Source organism: Prionailurus viverrinus, chromosome X (assembly GCF_022837055.1).
Source record: "Prionailurus viverrinus isolate Anna chromosome X, UM_Priviv_1.0, whole genome shotgun sequence".
Classification (NCBI taxonomy): domain Eukaryota; kingdom Metazoa; phylum Chordata; class Mammalia; order Carnivora; family Felidae; genus Prionailurus; species Prionailurus viverrinus.
The window spans coordinates 116800901-116817288 of record NC_062579.1 but is presented as its reverse complement, the minus strand read 5'-3'; the positions used below and the strand labels follow the sequence as shown (position 1 = coordinate 116817288).

Here is a 16388-nt window from a genome sequence, read left to right as displayed (position 1 = left end):
TACACTGGGCTGGAGGTTATGGTAAATTAATCAAGTATAGATAACCAGGAGGCAGCTGGAAATACAGAACTGGGAGAGATTCCAAAGGCCCCTTGAACTCAGAACGTCCAGAACTAATCATGTGATGTTTCTCTCTCCCAATTACGTCTTCCCATCTCAGTGGCTGGTGCTCCATCCACGCAGTTACAAAAGCTGGAAACCTAGGAGTCATCCTTGACATCCCCTTCTCTGTTATCCCTCATCCGGTCTCCCACGTTTATCTCTTAAATCAATCTTGAGTCCGTCAACCCCTCTCCACTTCTAGCAGCAACTTCTCTGGGCCACTGGAATAGGCACAGCAGCCTCTTTGCATGGACCGTTGCTCCCCTTAGAGTCTGCCCTCCATACAGCTGATCGCTTACAAAAGTCAGTCTGAGGCTGTATCATTCCTTTGCTTAAAGCGCTTCCAAAACTTCTCACTGCTCAACTCCAAACACCTCCATCCTTAACGGGATCTACCAGGTCTCGGCCATCTGGCCCCCAACCCCTCTCCCTCCCGCTCACTCTTTGCCGTTCTTCCCACCACCAACCCAGCCACCCGCTCGCTCATCGGTCCGTGTTCCCTTTGCTCTCAGGGCCTCTCACGGGCTGTTCTCTCTGCCCATTGTCTCCCACCCAGTCTCTGCCGAACATCTAGGGAATTCCTATTCATTGTTTTCTTTCCTTTCTTTTCTTTTCACATTCATTCTTCAGATCAGGGGTGAAACATCACTTTCTCAGGACAATTTCCCAGGCTTCTCAAACAGCTGCACGCCTGTGCTACTCAACAAGCAACACAACAACTTGTTGTCATATACCTGGTATGAGTATCTGATTAATGCCTGGCAGTCCCATCAAAACTAAAGCATCATGAGGGAGAGACTGTGTCTGCTGTGCACACCACTGGATCCTAGCATCTGGCACAGTGCTCGACACACAGCGGCCTCTCGAATGGTCAACAAATAAGGAATGAAAGATTAGGACCGGAGCTATAGAACTGGAGAGCAACTGACAGCTGAGAAAGAAGCAAACTCTGGGGACAATATATATCTAGGAAGTAAGAAGGAAAAAATGGGTGGCAATAAAGGCAAAATGGCAGAAGTGGGGGAAGACCCAAGAAATATGGAGAAAATTACAGAGGAAAGAAAGAGTAGTCAACAATATCTGTCACTGCACAGAAGTTAAAGAGTTGAGAGCTTAGGGTGCCTGGGTGGCTCAGTCGGTTAAATGTCTGACTCTTGATTTTGGCTCGGGTCATGATCTCACAGTTTGTGAGATTGAGCCCCACATAGGGCTCTGTGCTGACAGTGCAGAGCCTGCTTGGGATTCTCTCTCTCCCTCTCTCTCTCTCTGCCTCTCCCCTATGCTCTCTCTTGCTGTCTGCCTCTCTCTCTTTCTCTCTCCCCCCCAAAATAAATACACTTTTAAAAGGAGCTGAGAACTCAACCAAGCCCACTTGGAATTGAGCACTGAAAGAGGACTTTCAATAGGGAACAGAAGTCAGACCACAAAACACGAAGGAGTTAACAGTCTGGAGGTAGAAGCAGTGAGTGTGGACTAATTTTTAAAGAAGTCCCCTAAAGAAGGGGAAGAAAGAGGATGGTAGTGTTGGGGCAGGGGGGTAGCAGGGATCCAAGACATAGAGACGTGAGCAGGTCTGTGGGGCCGGGTGGGGCAAAGGAGCCAACAGACACCACAACTGGAAGACAGAGAATGACTGAGGGGGCACTAAACTCCAGAGGAAGTAAAAGAGCAAAGGAAAAAAGGCTCAAGTAGAGGAATTTTGTTTTCAAAAATGCAACTAGTCCCTTCCTCTCAGATGAGAGGAGGAAAGGATGGGTGAAAACAGATATCAGTGGGTAGTGGCGGCGGGGGTGGGGGGCAGGTAAGCAGCTCAAGGAGGAGGGCTTTTACCTGTTCAGCAGAACAAGAGAGGCAGTCCGCTGAAGAACATGGAGGGTTTGTCAGTGACACAGTGGGGGACGGAAAAAGTCAACCTGAAATCCAAAGAACTGCCCAGGCGGAAGGAGACCCTGAGGTCTGAAAGCCTGTACTTGTAAAGGGACTAATGAATTAAATCTACTATGGGACTTGCACAGCAGGGTTCAGTAGCCCACAGACTCTCAAGTTTGGGAACTGGAAAAGTGGGAATGATATGGCAACAAGGGGCAAGGGAACCGAAGGTGGCAGTAGGCATTGTTTTAACCAAAGACAGCATTCATTTTGCAGCAGCAGTGTAAGAGGATTCAAGACTGAAGTTTAGCAGAATACCTACAGCACAGGTCCCACATTCCCGCTGAATTTCCTACTTATAGACACAAGAGAATATTTTATTATTACAGTCTTTTTTGCATTATTTCAGCTCCCTTAAAACAAAAACAGGTGCTAAATCTATTAGCCTGAGGAACCCAAGAAAGAACAATCTTGAAAAGCCTCCAATGGACTTTCTTGAAAAGAAAAGTATTATAGGAATCCTTGTCAGTCATCCTTGTAATGAATGAGATGGGCCTTCCCTCTGGGAAAGAATACATATGTGGCTCTGACTGTCCATACCACAAGGCAAGGGTGGTGTCCGAGGCTTACATCTCCAGTTGCAGCCAATGACGAAGACCACAGAACCGAAGTGCTCCCACTCTTGTTAAACACCCAGCTTCCAGCTGGCACGATACCCAGCACCTGCCCAAAGCTCATTTCAGAACTGCGTATTTGAGAGACAGATTCTGACGGACACACCGCCATCCATTCAACTCACTTATCCAAGTCCTGTCTGTACACTGACTGGTAAACCATCGAAAAGCTAAGGAAATGGACCTCATTTTTCTAGTCCCTCAAAGAAATACATTTACCAAGTAAAGATGAACGTGTGTCCCATATCCTTATAGAGGGTCTTAAATGGGACTGAAGAATCTTTGGGTAATACTCTGCCTGGAGAATGGAATCACTGTGTTCCTTTCAGAGAGATTTGTCCTTGCATTTAATCCAGGAAGAACACACTATTTCTGACTTAACCATCAGAAAATGGAAGGTGTGTGCACAACATGTTTCTCATCTCATCAGCACTGCTCAGTTGGAAGGCCCAAAACCCTGTATTCGTCTAGCTGCCATGCATCTGCTGTAGTCCATTCTAGTTTAGAAAGGGGTGTGTGGGTGACCAGGAGCAAGAAATACCAACTTTCAAGTGGGATTACCTCCGCAGCAAAGGGAAGATGGGGTCTCTTCAGCTGGGTGGAGGATCTGTAGATGTTTAGGGTATTCTTTATAAACTTTCTATCTTCAATATTCCAAAATAATTTTCTAGTAGAGATGAATGCGTGCTCTAGGTGAAAAAAACTGGCCTGAATGCATGTCCAGAACAGAAAGCACAGGGCTTAGTCGGGGTACAGTGAGTAGGGCACTTGAGCCAGAGCGCAAAGTGGGCACACCGGACAGAGGTGGAAAGGTGCCCCTAATTCCCTGGCTAAGGCACTGGAAATGAGGGAGGAAAGGAGCCGAGCCTCTGAGGAAGGGGAGGGCATGACTATCAGGATGTCTTTGGGAGCCAGAAAGAAGGGAGTGGGGAGAGACTGCGGGTAGGGAAGCTGATGTGTAGCCCCACCAGCAGACTGGGACAAGACCTTGGACTAAGGTGGGGCACAGCACACGTGAAGAGGACTATGGAGAAGGGAGGGGAGGGGCAGGGATCCCAGGATGACTGGAAGACAAGCAGTGCCACCCAGAGAAGCTAGAGCACCAGGAAGGAAGGAACTGGGGAGGGAGGCAGAGCTGAAGGCCCCCACCTCGGTCCAGGCATCTGGGATGGTGGGTGAAAAGGCAAGGGGTCTCGAGCGGGCAGCAAGGAATGAGAAAGGGGCCAGAAAGACAGGTGGCACTTGAAACCAAAGGAAGCCCAGGGATGACCAGGGAACCGCCCTGCATGTCAGTTGCGGCCAGATGGGGACAGCATGTAGGAAGGAGCATTGCCAGCAGGCAGCGGAGTTCTTTGCAGCCAGGGAGCAGGGGAAGCCCTGGGGAGGGAGACTGGAGACAAGCCTGCTGTGCCGAGGCCTGGAAGGTGGAAGGAGCGAGATGCCAATCAGACTGGCATCTCCACAGAATCGGTTCCCACCAGGGCTCCCAGTGACCTAATGACCACCCTCTGTGGCCTTTGCTCATTCTTTCTCCCACTGAGCCTTGCAGCATTCCGTCGGTGGTCTGCTCCCTTCCCGAGTCTTTTCTCTTCTATACCGACTTCCACCAAAGCCTTCACTCACATTTTCTACTGCTGAGACTGCCGCTTCTCTTCTATGCTGGAACTCCCCCTGTTTCCCGCCCCCCCCAAGAATGCTCGTGCTCCCCAGGGTTCTCGCCACAGCCCGCATGTCCTTGTCACATCTTCTTCTCAGGTAATCGCATGGATGTATGCGGTGTTCACCAACACTGATGTTGCTAACAACTTCATAAGTTTCAGAGTCACGCTTCCAACTGCTTCAGAGACATCTCCACCCAGTGGTTGTATGGTGATCAAGCCCACGTGTTCTGAGAGCCCCAGGGGCTTCTCTCACGCATGTTCCTTCTCCTGTGAGGTTCATTTCAAAGGCAAAGGATCACAGGCATCATTTGCCACCTGAGGTCCTTCCTCCAACTCCCGCCTCCAAAGGGCCACCCTATTCTCCTGAACCTTCCACGCTGTTGCCTCCTCTTGGTGCAACGGTGACCTTGTGAGGCCTGGGATGCTCACCTGGACAGCTGACTTTTCCATTGCTCTCCCTCCCTCCAGTCTCCTTCCATAATCCATCAGACACACTGCAACCTGACATCCCTTCCAGAAACCCACATCCACCAGGTGGTTGTCCACAGAAGGTGGGCGCTGACACGTGACTTGTGAGACTGTTGGGGTGCACCCTTTTTCCAGTATCATCTCCTGCCACCCTGCTCCCCTCCATCTCCAACAGACAACTCAGCTGTTTTACAGTATGTGGTCTTCTCTATATTGTCATACAAGCGGTAGGGAAACTCTCTACCTGATGTGCTCCTCCCTCTCTTCCCTCCTGTCCAGGAAATTGTTAGCATTCGTCAAGACTCGGTTCAAATATCACCTCCTCTACAAAGCATGCTATGAGTCATCACACAGTTAATCACCCTCTCCCTCGTAACCTCGTGGCATTATGCAACCAGTGTGGGCTTTGTCATATTACACCCCAATTACTCGTTTTTGAGTTGTTCACCAAGCTGCTTGCTGAAGGTTCCGGAATAAAGGTATGAGCACGTGAACAAAGAGTTACTTTGCTTTTCTAACCCACTATAGCACTTGAACCCAGTGTTCCTGGAAGGGAAGCTGAAGCAGTCTTCCCCATGGTGGTGTACTGATTATAGACTATTATTGTGCCTAAAGTGTCCCTGCTGTGGTCACAAGATCGACCCCAAGCCAAATTCCTGAACACCCTCAAGGTTAAAAAGGGACTATGAAATTTCCAAACTCCAGAAGCAATGTTGGTATTCAAGATGCCACGATTTAGTGGGGCCTACATTGAGGTCAAACCACAGTGACAGGGGCGCCTGAGTGGCCCAGCTGGTTGAGTGTCTGACTCTTGGTTTTTAAATTTTTTTTTATTAGTTTTCTTTATTTTTGAGAGGCAGAGAGAGACAGAGCACATGTGGGGGAGGGGCAGAGAGAGAAGGAGACACAGAATCCGAAGTAGGCTCCAGGCTCTGAGCTGTCAGCACAGAGCCTGACACGGGGCCCAAACTCACAAACCGTGAGATCATGACCTGAGCCGAAGTCGGACACTCAACCGACTGAGCCACCCAGGCGCCCCTGACTCTTGGTTTTGAGAGGTCAAAACCTCTCACGGTTCGTGAGTTCCAACCCCTTGTCGGAGTCCATGCTGAGAGTGTGGAGCCTGCTTGGGATTCTCCCCCCGACCCAGGTCTCTGCCCCTCCCCTGCTCATGCTCTCTCTCTTAAAATAAACAAACTTAAAAAAAAAAGACACCACAGCAATGAAGCCTATTCCCTCCCGAGTTCACTCACGGAATACATTTTTACTGAGTGCCTACTATCTAGTGGGCACCGTGCTAGCTAGGCACACAGGACCAAGCAGACGCACCATTAGTAAAGGCCACAGACATAGCAGCAAGTAAAGAACACCAGAGTTCCTTCATTCAGCACAGCCCGACTGGGCACCTTCAATGTGCCAGGCCCTAAGCGCAGAGGGGACACGGGGCGATAGACAAGCATCCCTGTCCTCACACAGTCAAGGAACAAGACGAAGCAGTGGCATATATAAAATAGGAGGTGGCGGCAAGTGCTCAGGAGAAACAAACACGAAAAGGAAAAAGGAAGTGTTGGCCAGTGAAGGGCTCACAGCAATAAATGCTAACAGAGAGGCATGGGGAAAGGCTACCGAGACACAAAGAGGGAGGGGGTCCCTCACCGTGAGCTGGAGGAGGCTCCGAAGATGGTGTGATTTTTGAGGTGGGTTCTGAAGGACAAACAGCAGCTTCTGAAAAGAGCATCTGGGGACAGTGAGAACAGCACGTGCAATGCATCCACACAGATGCATGGAAGGGCCTTGCGTGTTGGGAGAAGGGAAGGTGGTTTAAGAACAGTATGGGCAGGAGTGGTGTGGATCGAAGCAAGAGAAGTTGCAAGGATTTTTATGCCATATAAAGGACAGCAGATTTTATTCTATGGGCAATAGGGAGCCAACGAGAGTTATAGAATGGAGAAGTAAGCTGGCTGGCCTCGTTCCACGGAGGATCACTGTGCAGGCAGCATGCAGGGGACAGTGGGGGAGGGGGAGGTCATGAAGGAGGGCCACGATGACAATCTAAGGATACAGCCACTGTGCTTCTACCGTCCTTGGGAAGGGGACGGTGCAGGGGTGGGTGGGGCAGACAGGAAACTTGCCCTTGACACCTCAACCAAATGGGACAGCCGACTCCCACTGCAGTATTTACATACCTGAAACACACAGGTGTCCGCTTCCAAATGCCCGTGAGAGGACAGCTCTTTGCCAAACACACAGTCTGCAGCAGAATCCACAACTGATGCTCTTATTTAGACTTTGAGAAACACTATGAGGCCTATGCTTTGAGGCTTCTGCAGAACCACTTACATGGCTTTCTTTATATGGTGTTTTATGCCATTAGCTTCCCACTTTTATACTTGGACTAAATGTTATAGCCAATTGGTCAAAAGGTTTATGTGAAACAGTGGAAGGAGGAAAAAGTTAGTAGCTGGTGTCAAATGGGCATTTTGTACACCCATTCGGTGCTAATCCCCACCTCTTAAGATGCTGTATAAGAACAAAATAAAGCTTGCTAAGTGCTCTCCCAATTATAAAAGTGATACATGCTCACTCCAAGTGGAAGGGACAAAACAAAGCATGTATAATTCCACTCCCCAGATACCCCAAGTACTAAGACGTTTGCTATATTTCCTTCTGGCCTCTTGTCTATGGATAGTTTATGCAGTTGAGATCATACAATCCTGTCACGGCACCCCAGTTTAAAAAATCTCCCCACTTGGAGCACCTGGATGGCTTAGTTGGTTGAGCATCCGACTCTTGGTTTCTGCTTGGGTCATGATCTCACGGTTTGTGAGTTCAAGCCCCTCATCGGGCTCTGCATGACAGTACCAAGCCTGCTTGGGATTCTCTCTCTCCCCACTCCCGTTTTGGCCCTCCCATGCTCTCTCTCAAAATTAAAGACAAAATTTAAAAAAAAATTTCCCCAGTTCATCATCAGTGATAGCATGAAATGGAACTGGGCACGCGTGGCAGCCCAATGAGCCAAGACTCTTAGAGGGGAAAGGCACCGTAACACTTGCTTTAATTCTCATTTTTGACAACTCTTGCATATATCAGCATAAAATCTCTCAATCTGCCCCAATTTGCCCCTTGGGAGCTGTACAGAATGAGTCTGATCCCTGCTCCACAGAAGGCACTCCAAACACTCCAAGGTAGCTCTGTCATGCCTCCCTTCGGTCTTCAGAGGAAACATCGACGCTTATTTTAATCATCACTCATACTACAGCCTCTTCACAAGCCGTTCCCTTTGTCTGAACCCTTGCTGGTTTGCCAATGTCCCTCTCAAAACATGGCACCTGGATCTGAACACGACACTTCAGATGGGACTACAGTCTCATTTTGCTATTATATTATAGTTTTGTTAGTTTAGCCTACAGGTATATTAACTTTTTAATCAATCATGCCCAATTACTGGATCAAATAAGCTTGAGCCACTATTAAGACAGACCTCCTCCACCCTTTATTGGTACAACCGGTTTGTATGAAGTAAATGTTACCTATGTTAAACTTTATATTATTAGTTTCACTCCCAAATCCTGGTTGATTAAGACCATTTCAAATCACACCTGTGTAGTCTAGCACATTGGCTGGTTTGCTGTTTTTCACATGTTGGACACACGTGCTTTCTGGGTGTTCAACTGTACTGCATTAGAAACGCTGCAGAGGAAGGGCCCTGCACAGCAAGACATTAGAGACCACCCTTCTTGGATGGCTATGAGCCTTTAACACCAGTGTATAACCTCACCTAAGTGTACCACCACCATTGAGCCCATGTTTCTTAGTCAGCATCAGTCATATGCCTTGATTCAATCAAGATAATGCATCAATAACACAGTCCTGAAGAAATTATAGGGTAAAAACAATGAAACACAAGCTAGATTCCTCCTAACAGTCTCACCATCTCCTGTGTATAAACCACTATTAGGCTATTCTTCCATGTACCCTGGACCAACCTATCTATCTATCTATCTATCTATCTATCTATCTATCTATCTATCTATCTATTCTCCCCTTGGTCCACCCCCAAAATACAGCTGCCCCTTCAGGCTGGCCTAGACAACAACCTATCTACTGTAAGTCCTTTGTGTCAGCCACAACAGCTATACTCTTCCCTTTCCTTGTAGAGCACCTCGTCTCTATTTCATTGTTCCATCAGTGGAACATTCCTTGAAATGCTATGGCAAACGTTTCATCTTAGAATGAAAAGGTAGAACAGCACTAAGCCATACCATAGGCATCCTAGTTCTAAACTGCTACCTGGTACTTTGTAATTGAACACTAGGAAAGTTCTAGAGTAGAGACTCACATCAGCATCCTCCTCTGTAAAGTTTTAAAAATAACAGCCACACCTGAACTACAGATATGGACATTCTGATGCAGGACATCCAGGACATCTGTGGTGTCTGTTAAGTAGCACAAGTGGTTCTCATCTGTGCTTCTGGTGAAGAACCACGGTTCTATATTAACCAACTTCTCCAGGCTAGCAAATGGGTCCAGTTACCAACCCCTCCCCAGTATTTCCCAGGATAAAAACTTCTTTTTAAATTCACTCTATTCCTACATATACAGGTGTTAGTGTTAAATGAGCTTTGCGTAAGCCAAAAATTAAGAGCTGAGAAGCAAATGCATTCCCATGTTAATCTGGTCCAGTCAGTCTTGCAAGGTAGAAGAGAGACAGTTTAGCATTATCTTTAACAGTTAGGGTCATCTTTATGGTCTTAGATTCTACTTACCGTTTCCAAACTTCTTAAATAAAGACGATAATTTGTGATGTAAACTCTTCCCTTAATGGGGCCATTGAAAGGACATATGTAAATAACTTCTTTGTCTATTAAGATAAAAAAAGTACCCTAAAATAATGGAAATATATACCAAAATACACAACAAATGGCACTAATTTAATATAAACTATTTGGCTAAGAATAACTACAATAAAAAAAAAAAGATCACCAGAAAAGTCGAAAGCAAGCACCAGCAATGTTTCCACATTACCGTGCTAGGTCAAGAGGGGCCACACGTCATGTCCAGGCACCAGCTTTGCTCCCCTGAGCTTGACCAAAATGCTGTCACCAGCTTGGGCAAGGTGGTAAAAGCTGGAGAGCAGAAGTGAAGGAGGGTACAGCCACTGCTCCCCCCAGGTGGCTATAAAGGTAACTACGGAGCTACTTCAACCAGAAGATGGCAACTCATGGAGGAGGACAGTCTCATGGCCTAACCACCAGACAGGATTTGCGGTTTGCCAGCCTCTAATCACACCGACATCATGACGTTTTTAATAAATGAATGTCAGTGGTTGAAATATTTCTATAGTCTATTCTTTCTAATAGTCCAGAGAAGAGTGTTAAGCTTGATTCACTTCAATTATTTAAGTGTTAAAAAAACAGATGGCCAAAAGAATAGTACATCTTTAGTGGACTCAAACATAAGGGGAGACTAAATCAGGAGAGTAAATTTATTATAATAAAAATATCCTTCTGTTATCTTTCAAGGGTGTCCTTGAATGTGGTACTGGGTTTTAATTTTTTTTTTAACTACTTTGAAATCCCTTTCTCCACGGGTACTAAATGAAAAATACCCAGTAAGGCTACTTCATGCTAATTCAATAAACTACTACCTCGGTTAAGCGTCTGACTGATACAGAGCACAAAAAGCTCATAGAGGAAGACCGCCCAAAGTAAGCTATCCTCTCTGCTCTTATCCAGAAATTGGGATGGACACATGCCACTGGTTTTCTTTTCAAGACTAGGATCATGTGTGCAAGTCTGTGGACGTGGAATAGTTTCTCATGGTGCATGGCTAACTAATTCACAAAGGGACCATATCTTATGACATTAATCTAATCAATACCATATTTTAGCCATTTAACCTAAACAACCCAGATCTTAGCTAACAAACCAAAGGGTTCCTTGAAACAATGGTAACTGTATCACCACCAAATATGTGGTGATCTGAGGTGAGGGAGGGTATTGACCCCAATACAAAATGTGAATGCCCACAACATCAGCATTTGGCTTAGAAGCTGTCACATGCTTCTGTATTCTTAAGCCAGAATGATCTGGTCCTTCCAAAGTAAATCCCTTCCCCTTAATATGAATTTATCATGAAAAAAATAAGTAAACAATCAAAATATTGTATCAACATTACTACAAATGTACTACTACATTACTACAAATGTTTTCAGACAAATGAAAGATATTTTAAACCAATATGGTCTCCTATATTTCAAAGGAAGACTACTTAGATGTTAAGTCTTTAGGTTGATCATTTTAAAAAGCACACATCATAGGCTGGAAAAATTTAGTATTACTTTGTTCTTACAACCTCAAACCATGAGAGCTTAGGGCTCCAACAAGGACGTTCAAGAGATAATCCACTTTTCTAAAATAATTCTCAGTCTTGGGTACAGAGGGGAAAATATCACTATCCTGGACCACACGAAACTCTTGAAGGAACTCTTTGATCAAGAAACTAATGCAGAGGGTTGTCTTTATGTTAACACTTTCAAACAAAGCTAGCCTATTTATCTCAATGTGACTTCTAAAAGAGAAGGAGGGACTGAAGCCACCTGACCCTGCTGGGACGCTCATCATACTATGTGAATCCTAAATTCATAGGACCCTTACCAGTGATGCGAGTTTCTCCTGGAAGTCGAGGAACAGTCTCACTGAGGTCTCGATTAACTCCATCCCTAGAAGTCTGGAAATTAAACAGGGGCATCAGAAGAAATGACATTACATTTGCACAGGTTTTTAAGCAACCTGGAACACAACCAACCAAAAACATACTTTTTAAAAAGAAAAAAATTACAGTGATATTTACCATTATTTAGATGATTAAATATTTAAAATTTTTTAAAAAGCTGCCAAAGTGTGTCTATAGAGTATGCTTGATATTGGGGCACCTGGGTGGCTCAGTCAGTCGAGTGTCTGACTTTGGCTCAGGTCATGATCTCATCGTCCATGGGTTCGAGCCCCGCGTTGGGCTCTGCACGGACAGCTCAGAGCCTGGAGCCTGTTTCGGATTCTGTGTCTCCCTCTCTCTCCATCCCTCCCCATTTGTGCTTTGTCTCTCTCGCTCTCTCTCTCTCAAAAATAAATAAACATTAAAAAATTAAAAAAAAAGAATATGCTTGATATTGACTTTTTATCACTTTCCTGAATGCTGTTAACTGTAAAGCACTTGGACCAAGTATTTAAAAATTAATACTGAAAAGTGTGCTAATGTTATTTACAGACTAAAAGTTAACACAGCTAATGAATATTGATGGCAAGTTGCGTGTGTGTATGTAACTGGGTTCCCCTTTCTCCTCATCCTCGCCAACATCTGTTGTTGAGACTTAAACTATGAATTGAACTTGAGCAGTTTAGCCACCCACAGTTGACCCCAACCTTACTGAGCTGTCCATGCCAATCAATGCCAAGGATGCGCTGCCTATGTCCACATCCTTAACATCTATTCAGGCACAAGACTTTTTCAGCATGACTTTCCATGTGTAAAGTTAGTAATACTTCTCTCAAAGGGTTTTTGAGATGAGGTGACACAAAATGCACAAGGCACCATTTGGTGACTTATCGAGGGCTGTGCAGATGTGAAGTATTATGAAATAAGGGGAGTGTCAGTTGTGTATTTAGGTCAGATACAAGCTGTCAAAGTTAGGTGCTCTGCTGGATTTTTGATGGTTTTATCATTTTTATTCAGGCACAATGTGAAAATTCCTAGCCAATTTTCCACGTGTTAGTGCTTGTAAGCTAAGCATTTTAACTAGGAGGGCAAGACAGATTGCTCCCAGCCAGGAATGCCTTCCCCAATGGGGAGCAAACCTGCACAACTTACACTAATGATAAGACCAGAAAGAGATCATCAACACCCTTTAATGCTGCCTCTCACTAACTAAACACAGGCGTAACAAGCATTGATATTCATTATACCCTTTAAAGACCAGAGTTCTGGGCTAGGTGAAGAAAGTAGAAGTCAACCACAAAATTAGGGAAACACATGTTTGATTAACACAGGATAACATGGGATTAACATGGGATACACTATTAGAGTCACATTTCACATGGACTTACAATTAGCTTCATGAAGTAACTCTTGTGCTTAGAACGGCTTCTTGTACCATAACGATACCAAAACACAATAAAAACTTATATAATCTTGAGGATGAAAAAGGTCCTTGTAAACATGACACCCAAAGCAGAAAATATGAAATACAAAAGACTGAGGGATGTGATTACACACCAAAAAATGTAAACCTCTGTATTTCAAAATCAAAATGCCACAAATATAATCACAAGCCAATAATAAGCTAGGAAAAAGACTTGTATATTATAAAGAACTGATTATCACAATATGTAAAGAACACTTATGAATCAATAGAAAAGTATCCCTCAAACACCCCAAAAAGCAAACAGGCAAAGGACACGAGCAGCCACTTCAAAAAAGAAAAGCAAATGGACAATGAACACTACTTTTTTTTTAAAAAAAGGTCACCCTCATTAGTATTCAGGGAGCTACAAATTCAAAGACACTAGTTGGCTTCCTTCTGATCGCTTCAGCACTCAGTACACTGCCGGCGGGGGTGTAAATCAACCTTTCAGCTGGAGAATTGGTAAATGTATCAAAAGCTTCAAAGAGCCATGAGTAAAGCTTATTTTAAATTCAACCCTTCCTTTCAATATAGGTTTCAAAATCTCTCTCTAATGACATAATTTTCTCCTTGATACTTTGAACATTTTTTTCTTAATGCTGTATTTGTTTCGGTCATACAACCATTTTATCATAATTAGAAAATAAGGCCAATATTTAGGAAGGTGTAACAGCCTGCTCAAGTTCCACAAAAGGATTTACAAATGCAAAACTTAACATGTAAACGGCATTCTGTCTTTTCTGGAACAAGGTAGGATAGCATATAAAACCACATATATTGGAAGAATTCACACTATGTGAATGAATAATGAAATTAATAATTCAATAAGCCTGAACTGACCACCTAGTATGCAAATATAAGAAGAGAAATGCAGAAAAAGAGGCACAAATAAAGCTGAAAACACAACTTACCCTCTTAATAGACTCATTCTCCAAGGAGTGTGAATTATATTTAGAAGTTGGTGCAGAAGCCATTCTGGAAACTCTAACAACAACAACAAAAAAGACAACATTCAATATCAACTGAATTTGTGTGCAATGTCCAACAATAAGGCACCTGAGATTGGAGTATTGCAACTGAAAACCAAAGGACTCTGCTCTCCAGGCCCCATTTCCATAGTAGTCTCCCCAATGGGAACGAGACACACGAGGGACTAAGCACAGCACAGGTCACGTGGAAGAGCTCCAACAAAGGTACAGGGATCTGGGGAAGAAAAGGGCAGCTAAGTGTACTTGGGGGAGCACAGTGGGAGACATTACACATACTCCCAGAATTGTTATCCATAGCATTCAAATTGTCATCTCAAAAAAACACCATGTTTAGTAATTGTGCAACAGGCCTCAAATCTCTACACTTCTTAATTTTTACAGATAATTTAGAAGCAGCCAAGCAGAGTAGTAAAAAAGGTAGACAACTGAACCGTCACACTTATTTCACCTTTAAAAATTCTGTCTTCTCCAAATTGAGGCAATTTAAAGTGGCATGGATTTGATGGAAATCAAATTAGCGACATTTGATTTGATCAGTGTTTTCTAGGGAAAGTTTATACTTCATTTAAATAATGCATATTCATCACAATTCAGACTTAAATGAAAGCATCGTATTCAGAACACACAATATCGTTTTAATGCGAGGATTTAGATTTGTGAAGACTACAGCCACAGTAGGAAACTAAGCAATGCTTTAGTTATTTTCCTTCTCAAAGTGAATGACACAGAGAGATACACATGAAGTCACTGGGAGGTGAACCACATCAACTAGGGGGCTGCAGATATTTATGGGATCTTTTTGTGAGGCTCATTAAAAAAGCAACCACTAACAAAACCTGGCACGGTGAGTATTAACACACCTTGGCACAAAACCTAGTGATTTGGTAGCTGCACAGTGCTGGTTACGGTAAAGAAGCAAGGACCAAGAGAGGTGACAAAGATTCAGGTAAGGGTAACCACCAGGATAAAGATGCAGGAAAGGCTACGTGAGGACAATCATCCAAGATTACGACTGCCAGGCTTCCCCCACTGGAGTTCAGGCCACCAAAGGCAAGGATGGGGTCCATCTGGGTCATGGCTGCATCCTGGCACACACTTGGCACTCCTATTTGGTCAATGAGTGATTATGTACAAAATACACAATATTGTGAAACATCATAATGGGGTGAGCTTGTTTACTGGTTTACCAAATCCTACAACAGTGGAACTACAGAACTACCCTGAGGCTTGAAAGTAATTACGGCAAAATAAAATGCTTCTTTATAAACTTAAACCTGAAAGTATTAAGAGGTAGCACAATCTAAAATTAGAAATAGCTTTTTAGAAAGATCAATGTGTAATTCTGAAATGAGTGAAATGCAGATAAAACAGTTAAGAAAAAAATAGCTTTGAAAGACCTAATCTCAAGTTCAAATCCAAGCAAAATAACTCATTATCTCAGAGAAGCAGAATGGATGAGATAGACTAGCGAGAGCAAGTCAGACATTTTTCTGCCCTGAAATTATTCTACGCACTAAACAAGATTATGTACTTGGGGGATTTTCTCCAGTTAGATATAAAATTACTTTTTAATAATCAGATACTGTAATATTTAAAATACTTTACTAATATAGGTCAATGTTTTCAAATAAAGTTAAATTATTACTGTCAATATAAGAAATTTAAAATGCTGGGTTACACAGTCAATTCAGTCTTCACTTTCCTGTTCATGTTTGTAAGTCATAAAAGAAAAGAGGAGTATTCCTATTTTATTCAGTCCTCATTAAAAAAAAAAACAAACTTCAATTTAAAATGAAGTAGGGGTGCCTGGGTGGCTCAGTTGGTTGGGCATCCGACTTCAGCTCAGGTCATGATCTCGCGGTCCAGGAGTTCGAGCCCCACGTCGGGCTCTGTGCTGACAGCTCAGAGCCTGGAGCCTGCTTCCGATTCTGTGTCTCCCTCTCTCTCTGCCCTTCCCCCACTCACACTCTGTCTCACTCTCTCTCTCAAAAATAAATAAACATTAAAAAAAATTTTTTTAATGAAGTAAATACAGGGGTGCCTGGGTGGTTCAATCGGTTGAGCATCCATCTGACTTTGGCTCGGGTCATGATCTAGAGGTTCATGAATTCAAGCCCTACATCTGGCTCACCGATTCAGATCCTCTGTCCTTCCCTCCCCTCCATTCTCTGCCCCTCCCTAACTCATGCGCGTGTGTGCGTACTCTCTCTTTCAAAAATAAACATTTAAAAAATAAATAAAAATAAAATGGATTAAATACAACAGAGGAAAATTTCCTCCTCGTTTCTAACTATCTTATTGAGATACAACAACTCACTACATGACTCACCCCTTTCAAGCGTACAACCAAGTGGCTGCTTGGTTTTTAGTGTATCTGGAATTGCACAGCCATCACCACCACCAACTCTAGAACATTCTCATCACAGAGAAACTCTGTATCCATTAG

General features: G+C 43.9%; 1 protein-coding gene across 3 annotated transcripts in view; it reads right to left on the bottom strand.

The window, feature by feature from the left end:
* MTM1 (myotubularin 1) overlaps nucleotides 1–16388 on the bottom strand; it is a 97596-nt gene that overhangs the window by 60341 nt on the left and 20867 nt on the right. For 2 of the 3 annotated variants that reach the window (XR_007148883.1, XM_047843493.1), the window contains exons 2-4: nucleotides 13865–13937; nucleotides 11431–11503; nucleotides 9541–9635 (exon numbers count right to left, since the gene is read on the bottom strand). Coding sequence is in view for 2 of the 3 variants with exons in the window: in XM_047843493.1 (XP_047699449.1) it covers nucleotides 9541–9635; nucleotides 11431–11503; nucleotides 13865–13927 (231 nt within the window). In the remaining variant the exon portion in view is untranslated. The remainder of the gene's footprint in view (nucleotides 1–9540; nucleotides 9636–11430; nucleotides 11504–13864; nucleotides 13938–16388) is intronic. The other variant, XM_047843494.1, reaches the window with a different exon arrangement.